Raw genomic sequence first — 17,756 nt, forward strand, 5'->3', positions numbered from 1 at the left:
TGTGGATAGCTCGATTGTAATCATGTATTGTATTTCTGCTGGCCGGTTAGCATGCAACAAAAACTCTTCACTGTACCTCGGTACACGTGACAATAAACTAAACTGAACTGTACAGCACAGGAACATAAAACATAGAAGCAGATGTAGGCAATTCATTGTCTTGACATTGGAGATACAGAGCGGAAACAGGTCCTTTGGCCCACCGAGACCACGCTGACCAGCGATTACACTAACACTACCTTACAAACAACAGGGACAATTTACAATTTTACACAAGCCAATTAACCAAGAACTTTATGGAGTTTGGGAGGAAACCGGAGCACTCAGGGAAAACCCACGCAGTCACGGGGAGAACGTACAGACAAGCACCCGTAGTCAGGATCGAACCTGGGTCGCTGGCGCTGTGAGGCAGCAGCTCTATCGCTGCGCCACCATGCCGCCCCTAACGCTGCATTCGGCCCATCAGGTCTGCTCCATTCATCATGGCTGACCTCAACTCCATTCTCCTGCCTTCTCGCTGTAACCTTTGACGCCATTACTAATCAAGAACCTGTCATTTTCCGCTTTAAAAACAGCCAATAACTTGGTTTCCACAGCCGTCTGTGGCAATGAATTCCACAGATTCACCACCCTCTGGGTGAAGAAATTCCTCCTCATCCCCACTATAAAGGTATGTCCTTTTATTCTGAGGCTGTGCCCTCTGTTCCTAGACTCTCCCACTAGTGGAAACATCTTCTCCACATCCACTATATGAAACAATTTACGCTGTCTCGGCAAGGCCAGCAGCATAATCAAGGACCAGTCTCACCCCGGCCACTCCCTCTTCTCCCCTCTCCCATCAGGCATGAGGTACAGAAGTGTGAAAACGCACACCTCCAGATTCAGAGACAGTATCTTCCCAGCTGTTATCAGATTAAGATTTCAGATCAGGCAACTGAATCAACCTCTCACCAACTAGAGACTGGTCGTGAGCCACCATCTACTTCATTGGAGACCTTTGGAGGATCATTAATCTGACTTTATCTTATACTAAATGTTGCACCCTTTGTCTGTGTAATGTGGACGGCTTGATTGTAATCATGTACAGTCTTTTCTTTGACTGGATAGCTCGCAAACAAAAGCTTTTCACTGCACCTTGGTACATGTGACAATAATACACTAAATTAAACTAGTCTTTCGTTAGAGGGTGGTGAATCTGTGGTATTCTTCGCCACTGAAGGCTGTCAATGGATATTTCTAAGGCAGAGATGGATAGATTCTTGATTAGTACGGGTGTCAGAGGTTATGGGCAGAAGGCAGGAGAATGGGGTTAGTAGGGAGAGATAGATCAGCCATGATTGAATGGCAGAGCAGACTTGATGGGCCAAATGGCCAAATTCAACAGAGTTGTGAGCCTGTGGAATTCTCTGCCTCAGAGGGCGGTGGAGGCCGGTTCTCTGGATACTTTCAAGAGAGAGCTAGATAGGGTTCTTAAAGATAGCGGAGTAAGGGGATATTGGGGAGAAGGCAGGAACGGGGTACTGATTGGGGATGATCAGCCACGATCACATTGAATGGTGGTGCTGGCTCGAAGGGCCGAATGGCCTACTCCTGCAGAATGACCTATTGTCTATTCTGCCCCTATCACTTATGACCACATGAATAGGTCTGTCAGTGTCGAACATGATGCCAAGTTAAAGTAATCTCATCTGCCTGCACGTGATCCATATCCCTCTTTGTACATATCCATGCCTATCTAAAGGCCCCTATCATATCTGCCTCCATCAGTACTTCAGACAGTGTGTTCTCCCCTTCCCCATATCTCTCCCCTCCCTTCCACTGTGGCAAAAAACCTGTCCCACACATCTCTTTTAATTTTTTTACTTCTCACCTTTAAAACTATTCCTGCTAGCCTTTGACATTTCCACCCTGAGGAAAGATTCTGACTGTCTACCCTACCTATGCCTCTCATCATTTGACACACCTATCAGGTCTCCCCACAACCTCCGACACGCCAGAGATCAGAACCTAAGTTTGCCCAACCTTGCAGCTAATAACCTCCAATCCATGTCGCAGTCTGTTATTCCTCTTCTCATATAAATTCATAAGTGATAGGAGCAGATTTAGGCCATTCGGCCCATCGAGTCTACTTCGCCATACAATCATGGCTGATCTATCTCTCCTTCCTAACCCCCCATTCTCCTCCTTTCTCCCCATAACCTCTGACACCTATACTAATCAAAAATCTGTCTATCTATGCCGTAAAAATATCCACTGACTTGGCCTCCACAGCCTTCTGTGACAAAGAATTCCACAGATTCACCACCCTCTGACTAAAGAAATTCCTCCTCATCTCCTTCCTGAAAGAACGTCCTTTAATGGCCTCTGGTTCTAGACTCTCCCACGAGTGGAAACATCCTCTCCACATCCAGGCCTTTCACTATTTCAATGAGGTACCCCCTCATCCTTCTAAACCCCAGCGAGTACAGGCCCAGTGCCGTCAAACGCTCATCATCAAACGTTAACCATCTCATTCCTGGGATGATTTGCCCGTCTTCTCCCCATAGCCCTTTGCTAATCAAGAATCTCTGCAAAGCCTTCACACTTTTTCTGTAATGGGGGTGACCCGAACTGCACACACCACTTTAAAATGGTGGCTGAAGTTGAGCAGGTGAGGGCTGGGCCATTACAGCACACAGTGGCTCTGGTCTCATTCCAACAGGTTCCTCCTGCCCCCCCGGTGGCGCAGCAGTAGAGTTGCAGCCTCACAGCGCCAGAGTCCCGGCTTCCACGCTGACTATGGTCGCTGTCTGTGTGGAGTTTGCACGTTCTCCCTGTGATTGCGTGGGTTTTCTCCAGATGCTCCAGTTTCCTCCCATGTCCCAAAGACATACAGGTTTGCAAGTTAATTGGCTTTTGTAAATCGGCCCTAGTGTGTAGGATAGCGTTAGTGTGCGGGGATCGCTGGTCTTCATGGACTCGGTGGGCCGAAGGGCCTGTTTCCGCGCTGTATCTCTAAATTATACTAAACCAGACAAAAAACAGGCTCTTTGGTCCATCTTATCCATGCCAACCAACCAAGTTGGCATTGTGGGTTGGTCTGCATTTGGTCCTATTTTCCTCTAAAACACTTCCATACACCCACGCAAACATCTATTAAAAGTCATAATTGTATCTGTGGTTGTCGTACCTGGGCTCTGCGGTTGGTCAGGTAGGTGACGATGTGGCTGATGAAGCTGGCCAGATCACGGACCACCACCTCGGTGCCCAGCGCCTGCCTGGCCAGGGTGGTCCGGTGGACAAACCTCTGCACCGCTGGGATCTCTGCAGAACACCAAGTATCAGTCTCCCTGCAACAACCCTCCCCCCGTCCACTCCCCAGCCCACGCACTCCACTGCTCACACCCTTCCCACACTGCTTCTAGGAACAGCACCTCGTGTTTCAAACAGGGGTGCCGTGCTACCTCTGTACAAAAAAGCCCAAATAAACAGCGGGGAATTTTAACTAGCGGGGAATTTAACAGCACCTCATATTAAATAAAGGGGATTTTACAGAATCGAAGGTTGCGGTAGATAAGATAATGATTTATGTGAAGATTCAACCTTCTTTAACTTCTTGTATATCTGAAAACTAAAGGAGGAAACACGGACCTCCTCTGGTTCAGTGGAATCCTGAGCCGGCTGTCACATAGTGGCTGTGGTGCCACAGATCAGCAGAAGACACCCGGACAAGAGTTGCTTCAGACCCCCAAACACATATTACGCCTGACCCTTTGTGGCAATTATTGGCAAACTTCTCACTGGTGGCATTTGGTAAGTCGGTAATTACTTGTAAATTGGTAAACACATGACTACCGTCTTTTTCTTTACTTGCTTGACAATTATATTTCATGATAGTCGCGCCGGGGCGATGGCAGCCCTGCCGGCAGTCTGTTCGTTTTTTCATCTTTTTGTTATTTTTTAATTTGTTAAAAGTTTGTTTTAATGTTCTTCAGTTTGTTTTATGTGGGGGGAGGGGGAAACTGTTTTTTCAGGTTTGTACCTTGCCGGAGATGTGATCAATTTTCGGATCACATTCTCCAGGCTCTGCGGCCTACCATTGATGGAGCTGGAAGCCGCCTCGGACTGTCGTGATCCCCACCGCGGGGCGTGGACTTAACATCGGAGCGGGTCCCTTGCCTGGGATCGCTCCCACCGCGACCACCGTGGAATCAACATCAAGGGCTCCCGAGTCGGGAGCTCCAACGACGCGGAAGGTTCGACCAGCCCCGACGCGAGGTTTGATCGCCCGGTGCGGGGAGCTGACATCCCCCCGATGCAGGAGCGGATCGCCTCGACGCGGAGGGCCTGAACGCCACCGACTACGGGAATCAAGATCATCCCGTCACCGGGGGCTCGAGGCCCACGACCGAGGAAGAACTAAGGGATGGACGAACTTTATTTCACCTTCCATCACAGTGAGGAATGTGTAGGAGTCACTGTGGTGGATGTTCATGTTAAAATGTGTTTTTGAGTGATCTGTTGATTTTAATTGTATGACTGACCTAGCCAATGAAATTCCTCGTATGTTGCAAAACATACTTGGCGAATAAAGTGTGATTCTGATTCTTCTGATAATTAGTGAGTACAAATGTGCAATATTTTATCGTATTATTAAATTAAGTATTATATGTTTTATTGTACTAGTTATACACTGTGATGTAGTGATGGGCTAGAATCTTGTTTGACCTCCCATCTACCTCATTGGAGACCTTCAGACTATCTTTAATTGCATTAAAGGTTATTCCCTTTAACCTGTGTCTGTACACTGTGGACAGTTTCATTGTAACCACGTATAGTCTTTCTGCTGACTGGACAGCAGGCAACAACAGTTTTTCACTGTACATGTCTGGAGGGTATGAACAGGTGACGTTTCCGACTCTGGTACTTATGTTTAGTATCACCTGATCTAAGTGGATAGTGTGTGAAACAAGGTTTTTCACTGAGCCTCAGTACATGGGACAATAATAAACCCCAACCCCTCCCACACCCGCCCGGTGAACGGGGCAACGGACCCAGCGAGATCTGACCTGTGTCCTCGATGTTGTGGAACACGCGCGGAGGGCCGTCCCGTTGAAGCATGTCCCTCAGCTTGAGGTACTCGGTGGAGCTAACAGTAAAGACAGGGAGGAGTGATTCCGTGTGGAAATGTTCCTCCAATACATCCTCATCCTCATCCTCCTCATCACTCTCCCCCAGCTCCTCATCGCTTTCCGTATCTTCATCCCTGGCCTGGCACTTCAGATCCTAAACACACCAAAGCGAACCGGCACTCACACTAGTTCTTGCACTGTGGCGGGTGGCGCCATTTAATAATAATAATAAATATTTTATTAATCCCCTTTTCAGGGGAAATTCAGATGTCCTTGCAGCACACTAATACTAAAATACAACATAACATTAAAGAAGAAATTTAACATTAAAACGTAAAAACATCCCCCCACAATGGTTCCCACTGTGAGGCAAGGCACAAAGTCCAGTCCCCATCCACTTGTCCACCCATAGTCGGGCCTATTGAGGCCTCCGCAGTCGCCGCTACAGAGGCCCGATGTTTCAGGCCCTTCTCGCCGGGTGATGGTGCTCCGGCGTTGGGAGATCCCTCTCAGCGGCTTGGGACGCAATTTAAATGGCGATCAGACCAAGGGCTTTGTTAAAGAAGCCACGCACTCTACTTTCATCCCTTTCATCGACCGGCGGGGGCTTCAACATCGGGAGCCTCCATCGCCTCGATGCAGCCGTTTGATTTGAAGGCCCCGCAAATGGGACGATTCAGCCCTTAGAAAGCGTCTGATAGAGTCTGGATTGCAAAACATGGGGGGATGGGGGGTTTGTCCCCCTCCTCTCAAAGCAGGGGGGGGGGGGGGGAGGGGGCGTGTCCCCCCCCCCCCCCCCCACCCCGTCCCCCTCCAGGATTTCCGCCCCTGCCACTTCCCACAGTACGGCACCTCACCACAGTGTACAGCGAAGTCTGTTCTCCACTCAACCTTGGCACCCACCTGCAGTCCCCTCTTGAAATTCAGGCGAATCTTTTGCTTGCAGAATGAATTCCGGGCCTCGATGGCATTCAGCGACAGCTCACTCTGCTTTGCACTCACTTCTCGATGGAATTCGGTCAACTGAGGGAGGGAGAGGGGGAGAAAAGTAACACACAGCCTTTCCCAACTTGAGTAGGAACCTGCCACCCAACCACAAGTGCCCGAGAGGAAGATTCATCCACCACCCTGCGATGATGGGCGGGCCTCGACTGAGTCCATTCTTTGAGAGGAACGTATTTGACTGAATGAATATTTACAGAAACTGGCAGCGTTTGGAGAGGGTGCAGAACAGGTTTACCAGGATGCTGCCTGGATTCAAGGGCATGGGCTGTAAGGAGAGGTCAGCTAAACATAGTGTTCAAGAAGGAACTGCAGATGCTGGAAGATCAAAGGTACACAAAATTGCTGGAGAAACTCAGCTGGTGCAGCAGTTTTTCCCTGTAACGCCGAAACGTCGCTTATTTCCTTCGCTCCATAGATGCTGCTGCACCCGCTGAGTTTCTCCAGCAATTTTGTGTACCTTCGGATAAACATAGATTGTTTTCTCGGGAGTGCCGGAGGCTATGGGGCGATCTGACTGACGTGTGTTGAATGATGAGAGGCATAGATTGGGTAGGCAGCCAAAACATTTTTCCCCAGGGTGGAAATGTCAAAGACTAGAGGGCACAGCTTTCAGGTTAAAGGAGGTACGTTTGACAGGGTATGAGCAGGGCAAGTTTTTTTTAGAATGGTGGGGGCCTGTAACTCACTGCCAGGAGAGGTGGTGGAGGCAGATACGATAGTGGTTTTGAAGATGATTTTAGATAGACACACCTGGATAGAATGGATGTGGAGAGCGTGTTTCCACTAGTGGGAGTGTCAAAAAACCAGGTGGGGGTCACAGCCTCAGAATTAAAGGACCTTCCTTAAAGAAGCAGATGGGGGAAGAATTTCGTTAGTCAGAGGGAGGTGAATCTGTGGGATTCGTTGCTGCAGAATGCTGTGGAGTCCAAGTCAATGGAGATTTTTAAGGCAGAGATAGATTCCTGACTAGTAAGGGTGTCGATGGTTATGGTGAGATGGAGGGAGAGATAGATCAGCCATGATTGAATGGCAGAGTAGATGTGATGGGCCGAATGGCCTAATTCTGATCCTGTCACTGATGACCTCAGGGATATGCAAGGAATGGAGGGATGTGGATCAAGTGTAGGCTGAGTTCAATATAGTGCCAGTTTTTGTGTTGAATTGTTCTATGTCCTACTGAACTACCCCAGATTATTAGGCGGTGGGAACTCGGACATACACGACTCCGGGACTGATCATTAAAAATGTGGTGAACAAGTACTTTCAGACTGGAGGGAAGAGTGCAAAATGCTCGGGGACAATGCTGGGCTGCTGCATCTTCTGTAGATACAGTGATCAGGGGATCCTCACCTCATCCTCAGGTTTCAAAAGGCCCAGAGCTCACCAAAGTGGCCAGAGTCATGGATGTAAGAAAAGTGCTGGAGGAACTCAGCAGGTCAGGCAGCCTCCATGGAGGATATTCCTCCAGCATAGAAACAACAGACAATAGACAATAGGTGCAGGAGGAGGCCATTCGGCCCTTCAAGCCAGCACCGCCATTCAATGTGATCATGGCTGATCATCCCCAATCAGTACCCCGTTCCTGCCTTCTCCCCATATCCCCTGACTCCGCTTTTTTTAAGAGCCCTATCTAGCTCTCTCTTGAAAGCATCCAGAGAACCTGCCTCCACTGCCCTCCGAGGCAGACAATTCCACAGACTCACCACTCTCTGTGAGAAAAAGTGTTTCCTCGTCTCCGTTCTAAATAATAATAATAATAATATAATAATAATTTTATTTATAGAGCACTTTAAAAACAAACATAGCTGCAACAAAGTGCTGTACATCACTAATCATTGACAAAAAAGTTAATACACACCCAAAATAACAATCAAAAGAAATAGTAGGAAAAGACATGTAAAATAAAGAAACATCAAAAACACCACAAACAGAAGCAAAGCCTCAGGCATGGTCAAAAGCCAGGGAGTACAAATGCGTTTTAACACTGGATTTGAAGATGGACAGTGAGGGGGCCTGTCTGATGTGCAGCGGCAGGGTGTTCCAGAGTGCCGGAGCAGCAACAGAGAAGGCTCTATCCCCTCTGAGCCTCCGACTAGACCTCGGTACCTCCAGGAGCAGCTGACCAGCTGACCTGAGGGACCGGGCAGGAGTGTATGGGGGGAGCAGCTCAGAGAGGTAAGGCGGGGCGAGCCCATTCAGAGATTTAAAAACAAATAACAGTAACTTAAAATGAACCCGAAAGTGCACCGGGAGCCAGTGTAGGGAGGCCAGAATTGGCGATATGTGCTCCCTCTTTCGAGCCCCTGTTAAAAGGCGAGCAGCAGCATTCTGAACCAACTGGAGACGAGCCAGTGAAGAACGAGCAACACCAAAATAGAGCGCGTAGTAATCCAGTAATCCAGCCTAGATGTAATAAAGGCATGGATTACTGTCTCAAAATGCTGCCGCTCGAGAATGGGCTTCACCTTCGCCAGCTTCCTTAGGTGAAAGAAGCTGGACTTAACCACCGCGCATATTTGGCGATCTAATTTAAAGTCACTGTCCATCCTAAAACCCAGGTTCACAACTGTTGGCTTCACGTACCTTGACAATGGACCTAAATCAACAAATGGAGGTTCACGGCAGCCATTGGGATCAAATAAAATCACCTCTGTCTTCTTTTCATTAAATCCAAGAAAGTTTAGGGCCAACCAGGACTTAATGTCATCAAAACAAGACAGAAGCGATTTTACAGAAAAGGCATCTTCCCCCCTCAGCGGCAAATAAAGCTGGGTATCATCTGCATAACAGTGGAAGGAGATGCCATGCTTTCTAAGGATGGAACCCAGAGGAAGTATGTACAGCGAGAAAAGCAGGGGCCCCAGAATCGAACCCTGTGGAACCCCATATGACAGGGGAGCGGAAGAGGATTCAAACCCAGCAAGGCTAACACACATGGTTCTCTCTGCCAGATAGGACCTGAACCATCCCAGGGCACTGTCGCAGATGCCCACTAACTGCTGTAGCCGAGATAATAAGATATTATGGTCCACCGTATCAAAGGCGGCAGACAAGTCCAGCAGGACAAGAACCACACAATCCCCAGAATCATTAGCCAGGAGGATATCGTTAAAAACCCTTAGCAATGCTGACTCCGTGCTGTGCATGGTTTTAAATCCAGACTGGAAGATCTCCCGAATATCATGCTCCTCCAGGAATAGTTTTAGCTGAGCATAAACAACTCTCTCCAGTAATTTAGAAATAAAAGGCAATTTCGAGATGGGTCTAAAATTGGCCAGAACAGATTGATCCAGGCCAGGTTTCTTAAGCAGTGGTTGCACTACCGCATGCTTAAAACTCACGGGGACAACCCCAGAACACAAGCTGCTGTTAATAATGGTAAGAACCGACTGCCCTATACTAGAGAAAACCTCCTTAAAAAGATGTGGAGGGACCGCATCACATGGAGAACCCGATGGCTTAATATGGGAAACCACATCCTTTAAATACGATATAGTCACAGGCTCAAACTTGTTGAATACCACCAGGCAAGGGACCGAAATAGAAGGGTCAGAGGCAGGTGCTGAAATGTTAGCCCTTAAGGAAACAACCTTATCAACAAAAAAGTGCAGGAAGTCATTACACATTTCAGGTGAAGCTTCCAGACAGACAGGCTGCGGGGCATTTAGAACAGAGTCAATGATTTCAAATAGCACACGAGGGTTGTTACACTTTGACACAATAATTTTAGACAGGTACTCTCTCTTGGCCTTTTTAACACTGTTTTGGTAGTGACGCCAACAATCCCTGAGAATTTGAAGTGAAACCTGTAGCCTGTCCTTCCTCCACTTTCGCTCAGCTCTACGACACTCCCGTCGTGCTGCACGAGTCACTGCACTGAACCAGGGTTCAGGTTTAGCCCTCGGCTTCAACGATCTTAACGGAGCCACAGAGTCCAGTATAGTCCTGCATGAAGAATGAAACCACGAACTAATCTCCTCCACCAAGAGGAGTGGATGCAGAGGGGGCGCAGAGCTGATCGAAAGCAGCAGAGAACTTGCCAGCAGTAAAAGGGCTAAAAGACCGACAGCGCCGAGCAGACACCACAGGCAAAATTGCTTCACAGGAGAAATTGACATCAAACAATACAGGCATATGATCTGAAAACACACTATCAGAGATTTCCAAATTCAACACAGACAAGCCATGAGAGAGAACAAGGTCCAGTGTATGTCCATGTTCGTGTGTGGGACCAGAGACACACTGGACAAAATCAAAAGAGTCCACAAGGCTGAAAAAGTCCTTCACTAACGGCTTAGCAGGACAGCACACATGGATGTTAAAGTCCCCAACCAAAAGGACACGATCATAGTTGGGCACGATCCCAGCCAGAAAATCAGAGAATTAATTTACAAAGTCCTTATTATACTTGGGCGGTCGGTAGATGACCGCACAAAGCACCGGTTTGGAGCGGCCCACTTCAAATACAGTTGCTTCGAAACTGGAGAAAGAAGATGATAGAGGGCATTGCCTGCACTTAAAGTTATTTTTATAAACAGCCGCTGTTCCTCCTCCACGGCCCGATATCCGCGGTGAGTTGAAATAAGAGCAGCCAGCCGGTAATAGCTCAACAAGAGCGCTGCACTCACCTGGACCCATCCAAGTCTCAGTCACACAGAGGAAATCCAGTCCACGTGAGCAGAAGAAATCCCTCAGTATAAAAGTTTTGTTTGCCAGGGATCTGGCGTTCACTAAACCGATCCTGGAGGGGGATGGACTCACCAGATCAGCTGATCGCTGAGCCCGGTGCAGAGTCCTCAGGTTCCGGGGATTCACCCCGCGGTGGCGGGGCCGAGGAGAGCATGGGGGGCGTGGCCCGTCTCGCCGCAGCTCCTGAGCATAGGAAGGGGTGGGGGCGAAGGGACCCACCCGGAAGAGTTGGTGTACCAGGTGACCTCCTTCGTTCCTCCTACCGAGACGGTGAGCCAAGCCAGTTCTCCGTGCTGCAGCAGGTGGACAGTGCTCCCGATCGTTGGGGAGGAGATTGTCCGTTGACAGTTGACAGTTGACAGTTGGTGAGCACCAGGCTGAAGGCTGCAGGCCCCGGAGATGTCCCTGAGCAAAGTGTTCCCGACGCTCAAGGCTTTCGAGGAGATTCCCACCTCCTGGCCCACCCAGTTTAGACTTCACCAGTTGACCGCTACGTTTGCCACGGCGACGGCGACGGCGATGGCGACGCTTCCTCGGGCTTAAAACCCACTCCATGTGAGTTTGGATTCCCAAGAGGAACGGGGGCAGTGTAGTATGTCCGCGGTAAACAAAGGCACCGACATTACGCTGAATGTCCATTAGAGATGTACGGTCGTAGACCAGCAGAGACTTTAGTTGTATAACACCAATAGAAAACACAAAAAACAGAGAGAGCAACAGACAGGCAGCCATAGACATCGGCGCCATCTTGGATTACTCCTTATCCTTAAACATAGAAAATAGATGCAGGAGGAGGCCATTCGGCCCTTCGAGCCAGCACCGCCATTCATTGTGATCATGGCTGATCGTCCCCTATCAATAACCCGTACCTGCCTTCTCCCCATATCCCTTGATTCCACTAGCCCCTAGAGCTCTATCTAACTCTCTCTTAAATCCATCCAGTGATTTGGCCTCCAGTGCCCTCTGTGGCAGGGAATTCCACAATTTCACAACTCTCTGGGTGAAAACATTTTTTTTTCTCACCTCAGTCTTAAATGGCCTCCCCTTTATTCTAAGACAGTGGCCCCTGGTTCTGGACTCGCCCAACATTGGAACATTTTTGCTGCATCTAGCTTGTCCAGTCCTTTTATAATTTTACATGTTTCTTGGTTTTTCCAGTCATTAAGGCATAGTGCTATACAGCATGGAAACAGGCTTCAGTCCTCATTGTCTATGTTGACCAAGTTGGTATACTGAGTTAGTCCCATTTGCTTGTATTTGGCCCATAGACCTCTAAACCCTTCCTATCCATATATGCTTTCCACAGCTGGGCAACCAGACACTGCACACAATACTCCAATTGTGGTCTCACCAATGGCTTGTACAGCTGCATCATGATGTCCTGACTCTTGTCTTCAATGCCCTTCCCAACGGAGGACAGCATGTCCAACACTTGGTTCAAGGTGAAGGGAAAAAAAGATTTAATAGGAATCTGAGGGGTAACTTTTTCCACACAGAGGGTGGTGGGTGTACAGAACAAGCTGCCCGAGGAGATAGTTGAGACTGGGACAATCCCACCATTTAAGAAGCAGTTAGACAGGTACATGGATAGGTCAGGTTTATAGACAATAGACAATAGGTGCAGGAGTAGGCCATTCGGCTCCTCGAGCCAGCACCGACATTCAATATGATCATGGCTAATCATCCACAAGCAGTACCCCATTCCTTCCTTCTCCCCATATCCCCTGACTCCGCTATCTTTAAGAGCTCGATCTAACTCTCCCTTGAAAGCATCCAGAGAACCGGCCTCCACTGCCTTCTGTGGCAGTGAATTCCACAGATTTACAACCCTCTGGGTGAAAACATTTTTCCTCATCTCCGTTCTAAATGGCTTACCCTTTATTCCTAAACTGTGGGTTTGGAGGGATATGGACCAAACGCTGGCAGGTGGGACAAGTGTAGCTGGCCGGTGTGGGCAAGTTGGGCCGTGGGCCCAGTTTCCACACTGTATCACTCTGTGACTTCACCGCACTGTCCACCTGACTGGGGAACTTTACTCGTACGAACTTTATTCTGCAACAAGGTCCCCAGGGCTCTGTCATTTACTGTGTGTGGCCTGCCCTGGTTTAACACACTAAAGTGGAACGTCTCACATAAGTCAGTAGTAAATTCTAATTTCCATTTCGTGGTCCACCTTCCAACTGATCACGGTCTTGTTGTAAACTTCATTAACTTTCCCACTGTCCACATGCCACCAACCTTGGTGTCAACTGCAAATGTACTAACATTTGTGTCATTTTAACATGCGATTTTAACATTTTGACGTGTCGAGTTTGGTTGAGAGATACAGCGCGGAAACAGGCCCTTCGGCCCACCGCACCGACCAGCGATCACCGCACATTAACACCACCCTAGGGACAGTTGACATTTATACCCAAGCCAATTAACTAACCGTCAAACCTGCACGTCTTTGGAGCGTGGGAGGAAACCGGAACACCCGGGGAAAACCCACGCGGACACTGGGAGAACGTACAAACCCCACACAGACAGCACCCGTAGTCAGGGTCGACTGTAAATTGTGCCCAGTGTGTAGGGAGTGGATGAGAAAGTGGGATAACATACAACCAGTGTGAACAGGTGATCGACCTGGACTGGGTGGGCCAAAGGGGAAAACTAGACAACGAGGACAGAAACACTCACCTCCACCTCCAGCTGTTTGATAGCAAGTCGCACCTGCTTGGTCCTTTCTCCATTCTACAATACAGACCCAAAAAAAGCAAACATTACTGTGGGAATTCCTGCAGATAAATGAATGTTCTTTATGAGAGCGCAAGGGTCTGATGGACTGAGCCAGTTAGGGTCTCCCTGTTCCCATGCAAGTGTTTAGTCTCCTTTAGAGATACAGCTCAAAAACAGGCCCTTCGGCCCACCGAGTCGCACCCATCCCCGCACATGAACACAATCCTACACACTAGGGACAATTTATATGTATACCAAGTCAATTAACCAACGGGCCTGTACGCCTTTGGTGCGTGGGAGGAAACCGGAGCACCCGGAGAAAACCAACGCGGTTATGGGGAGAAGGTAAACTCCGTACAGACAGCACTGGTAGTCAGGATTGAACGCGAGTCTCTGGTGCCGTGAGACAACCACTCTACCCCTGCGCCTCCGTGCCACCCACAAGGGTATATTTATTCAAGGGTACATTCCAGACGCTGTGCTATTTGTCAGAGTGTCAAGGTTACCTGATTGCTGGAGGGTGCAAGTTCCAGCTCTGATGTCCAGTCCTCACGGTCACGTTGTCCCTGTTCAATCTGTTTCCTCAGCTGGGCAATGTCAGCCTCCAGAGAGATGCAGCCAGCGGTCAGAGGGAGGGCACTGGAAGAAAGGAGACAGTGTTACCCAGCACCGAGCTCGAGTCTCAGCCACCAGCTTACCCACAGCCTGCAGTCCTGAACCACGCCATGCCCACAAACATTTCACACTTCCTGTTGTAATGGGATGAGTGTAGGAGCAAAGAGGTCCTTCTGCAGTTGTACAGAGCCCTAGTGAGACCGCACCTGGAGTATTGTGTGCAGTTTTGGTCTCCAAATTTGAGGAAGGACATTCTTGCTATTGAGGGAGTGCAGCGTAGGTTTACAAGGTTAATTCCAATGTTGGTGGGGCTGTCATATGCTGAGAGAATGGAGCGACTGGGCTTGTATACTCTGGAGTTTAGAAGGATGAGATGGGATCTTATAGAAACATAAAATTCTTAAGGGATTGGACAGGCTAGTTGCAGGAAAAATGTTCCCGATGTTGGGAGAGTCCAGAACCAGGGGTCACAGTTTAGGAATAAGGGGTAGGCCATTTAGGACTGAGATGAGGAAAAACTTTTTCAGCCAGAGGGTTGTGAAACTGTAGAATTCTCTGCCACAGAAGGCAGTGGAGGTCAATTCACTGTTTTTTTTCTAAGAGAGAGTTAGATAGAGCTCTTAGGGGTAACGGAATCAAGGGATTATGGGGAGAAAACGGGGTACTGATTCTGGATGATCAGCCATGAAGGGCTTGAAGAGCCGAATGGCTTACTCCTACACCTATTTTCTATGTTTCTATGGATGGAGCTGCAGGTTTACTGCCTGTGCCACGCGACAGTGAGAGTATGAATGGAGCGAGGTGGAGGATAAATGCGTGGCTGAGGGACTGGCACAGAGGGCAGGGATTAGAGTTTCTGGATCATTGGGAACTCTTTTGGGGAAGGTGTGACCTGTACAAAAAAGACGGGTTGCACTTGAACCCGAGGGAAACCAATATCCTGGCGGGGATATTTGCAAAGGCTACTGGGGAGACTTTAAACGAGAACGGTTGGGGGGGGAGGGACTCAAATAGAGAAAGCTAGTAGACAGTGTGTTAGGCAGGAGGCAGAGAAGGGAAGCACTCAGACCCAACATCTAGGGGAGAAAGAAGAAAAATATAATAAACAGAGAATAAGAGGTGGTGGGTTTCTTAAATGTGAATATGTTAATGCTAGGAGCATTGTAAGATAGGTGGATGAGCTTAGAGTCTGGATAGACACCTGGAAGTATGATGTTGTGGCGATCAGGTGAAACATGGTTGCAGGAGGGCTGTGATTGGAAACTAAATATTCCAGGATTTCATTGCTTCAGGTGTGATAGAATGGAGGGGCAAGAGGTGGAGGTGTTGCATTGCTTGTCAGGGAAGATATTACAGCAGTGCTTTGGCAGGATAGATTAGAGGGCTCGTCTAGGGAGGCTATTTGGGTGGAACTGAGAAATGGGAAAGGTGTAGCAACACTTATAGGGGTGTATTATAGACCGCCTAATGGGGAGCGAGAATTGGAAGAGCAAATATGTAAGGAGATCGCAGATATTAGTAGTAAGCACAAGGTAGTGATTGTGGGAGATTTCAATTTTCCACACGTAGACTGGGAAACACATTCTGTAAAAGGGCTGGATGGTTTGGAGTCTGTAAAATGTGTGCAGCAATACATAGAGGTACCTACTAGAGAAGGGGCAGTGCTGGACCTCCTGTTAGGAAATGAGACAGGTCAGGTGGCAGAGGTATGCGTTGGGGAACAGTTCGGGTCCAGTGATCACAATACCATTAGCTTCAATATAATTATGGAGAGGGTCAGAACTGGACCTAGGGTGGAGATTTTTGATTGGGGAAAGGCTAACTTTGAGGAGATGCGAAAGGATTTAAAAGAAGTGAATTGGGACATTTTGTTTTATGGGAAGGATGTGGAAGAGAAATGGAGGACATTTAAAGGTGAAATTTTAAAAGTACAGAATCTTTATGTCCCTGTTCAGTTGAAAGGAAAGAGTAATAATTGGAAAGAGCCATGGTTTTCAAGGGAAATTGGACACATGGTTCAGACAAAGAGAGAGATCTACAATAATTATAGGCAGCATGGAGTAAATGAGGTGCTTGAGGAGTATAAAGAATGTAAAAAGAATCTTAAGAAAGAAATTAGAAAAGCTAAAGTAAGATTTGAGGTTGCTTTGGCAAGTAAGGTGAAAGTAAATCCAAAGGGTTTCTACAGCTATATTAGTAGCAAAAGGATAATGAGGGATAAAATTGGTCCATTGGAGAGTCAGAGTGGACAGCTATCTGCAGAGCCAAAAGAGATGGGGGGAGAAGAGGAAGTAATGACACTTTTGAAAAATATAAAAGTGAATAAGTCTCCAGGTCCTGACAGGATGTTCCCTAGGACATTGAGGGAAGTTAGTGTAGAAATAGCAGGGGCTATGACAGAAATATTTCAATTGTCATTAGAAACGGGAATAGTGCAGGATGATTGGCGTACTGCGCATGTTGTTCCATTGTTTAAAAAGGGTTCTAAGAGTAAACCTAGCAATTATAGACCTGTTAGTTTGACGTCAGTGGTGGGCAAATTAATGGAAAGGATACTTAATATATATAAGCATCTGGATAAACAGGGGAATAGTGCTCGTGTACGGGATGATCGCTGGTCAGCTCAGACTCGGTGTGCTCCCATTACTCCCACATTCCAGGTTTGTAGGTTCATTGGCTTTCTGTAACTTGCCCCAAATGTTTAGAATTGTCAATAGACAATAGGTGCAGGAGTAGGCCATTCAGCCCTTCGAACCAGCACCGCCATTGACTGTGATCATGGCTGTACCCCGTTCTTGCCTTCTCCCCATATTCCCTGACTCCGCTATCTTTAAGAGCTTTGTCTAACTCTCTCTAGAAAGCATCCAGTGAACCGGCCTCCACCGCCCTCGGAGGCAGAGAATTACAGATTCACAACTCTCTGGGTGAAAAACGTTTTCCTCGTCTCCGTTCTAAACGGCCAACCCATTATTCTTACACTGTGGCTAACTGAGAAGTCAACTAAGTTGAACTAGAGTACAGATGATTGCTGGTCGGTGCGGACTCATGGGCCAAAGGGCCTGTTTCCACGCTGTATCTCTGGACTAAACTGAACCTTCCTCCTCATTCTTCCCCCCCCCCCCCCGAGGGCCGCAGACACACTAGCCCGTGGCCACCTCTCCCTCCCTCTCTCCAGGTACCGGCCTCCTCCAGCACATGTCCCCAGATGGTACCTCATGATCTCGGTGACGTTGTGCGAGTCGGTCTTGGTGCAGATGAAGGCGATGGAGCCAACCTGACCGTCCATCAGCAGCTGGCGGCGTAGACTTTCGTCCAGCATCTCCTTGGCCGTCTTGTCATCCACCGCCCGTGTGACGTCAGCCACAATCCACACCGCGTCACACCTCTTCAGGTACTGCCAGACAAACACACACAGGGCATAGACACATAGGTGCACGAGTAGGCCATTCGGCATATCGCGCCAGCAACGCCATTCAATAGGATCATGGCTGATCATTTAAAATCAATACCCCTTTCCTGCCTTCTCCCCCATATCCCTTGATTCCTTTAGCCCTAAGAGCTAAATCTAATGCCCCTGTCCCACTTAGGAAACCTCTGGAGACTTTGCGCCCCACCCAA

General features: G+C 48.3%; 1 protein-coding gene across 1 annotated transcript in view; it reads right to left on the reverse strand.

Annotated features, from left to right (window-relative positions):
* LOC129715492 (uncharacterized) overlaps positions 1-17,756 on the reverse strand; it is a 64,767-nt gene that overhangs the window by 27,757 nt on the left and 19,254 nt on the right. Inside the window, exons 7-12 of the mRNA XM_055665371.1 lie at positions 17,351-17,532; positions 14,030-14,162; positions 13,485-13,538; positions 6,015-6,134; positions 5,049-5,265; positions 3,170-3,303 (exon numbers count right to left, since the gene is read on the reverse strand). Of these exons, the coding sequence (XP_055521346.1) occupies positions 3,170-3,303; positions 5,049-5,265; positions 6,015-6,134; positions 13,485-13,538; positions 14,030-14,162; positions 17,351-17,532 (840 nt within the window). The remainder of the gene's footprint in view (positions 1-3,169; positions 3,304-5,048; positions 5,266-6,014; positions 6,135-13,484; positions 13,539-14,029; positions 14,163-17,350; positions 17,533-17,756) is intronic.

Source organism: Leucoraja erinacea, chromosome 2 (assembly GCF_028641065.1).
Source record: "Leucoraja erinacea ecotype New England chromosome 2, Leri_hhj_1, whole genome shotgun sequence".
In the NCBI taxonomy this organism is placed as follows: domain Eukaryota; kingdom Metazoa; phylum Chordata; class Chondrichthyes; order Rajiformes; family Rajidae; genus Leucoraja; species Leucoraja erinaceus.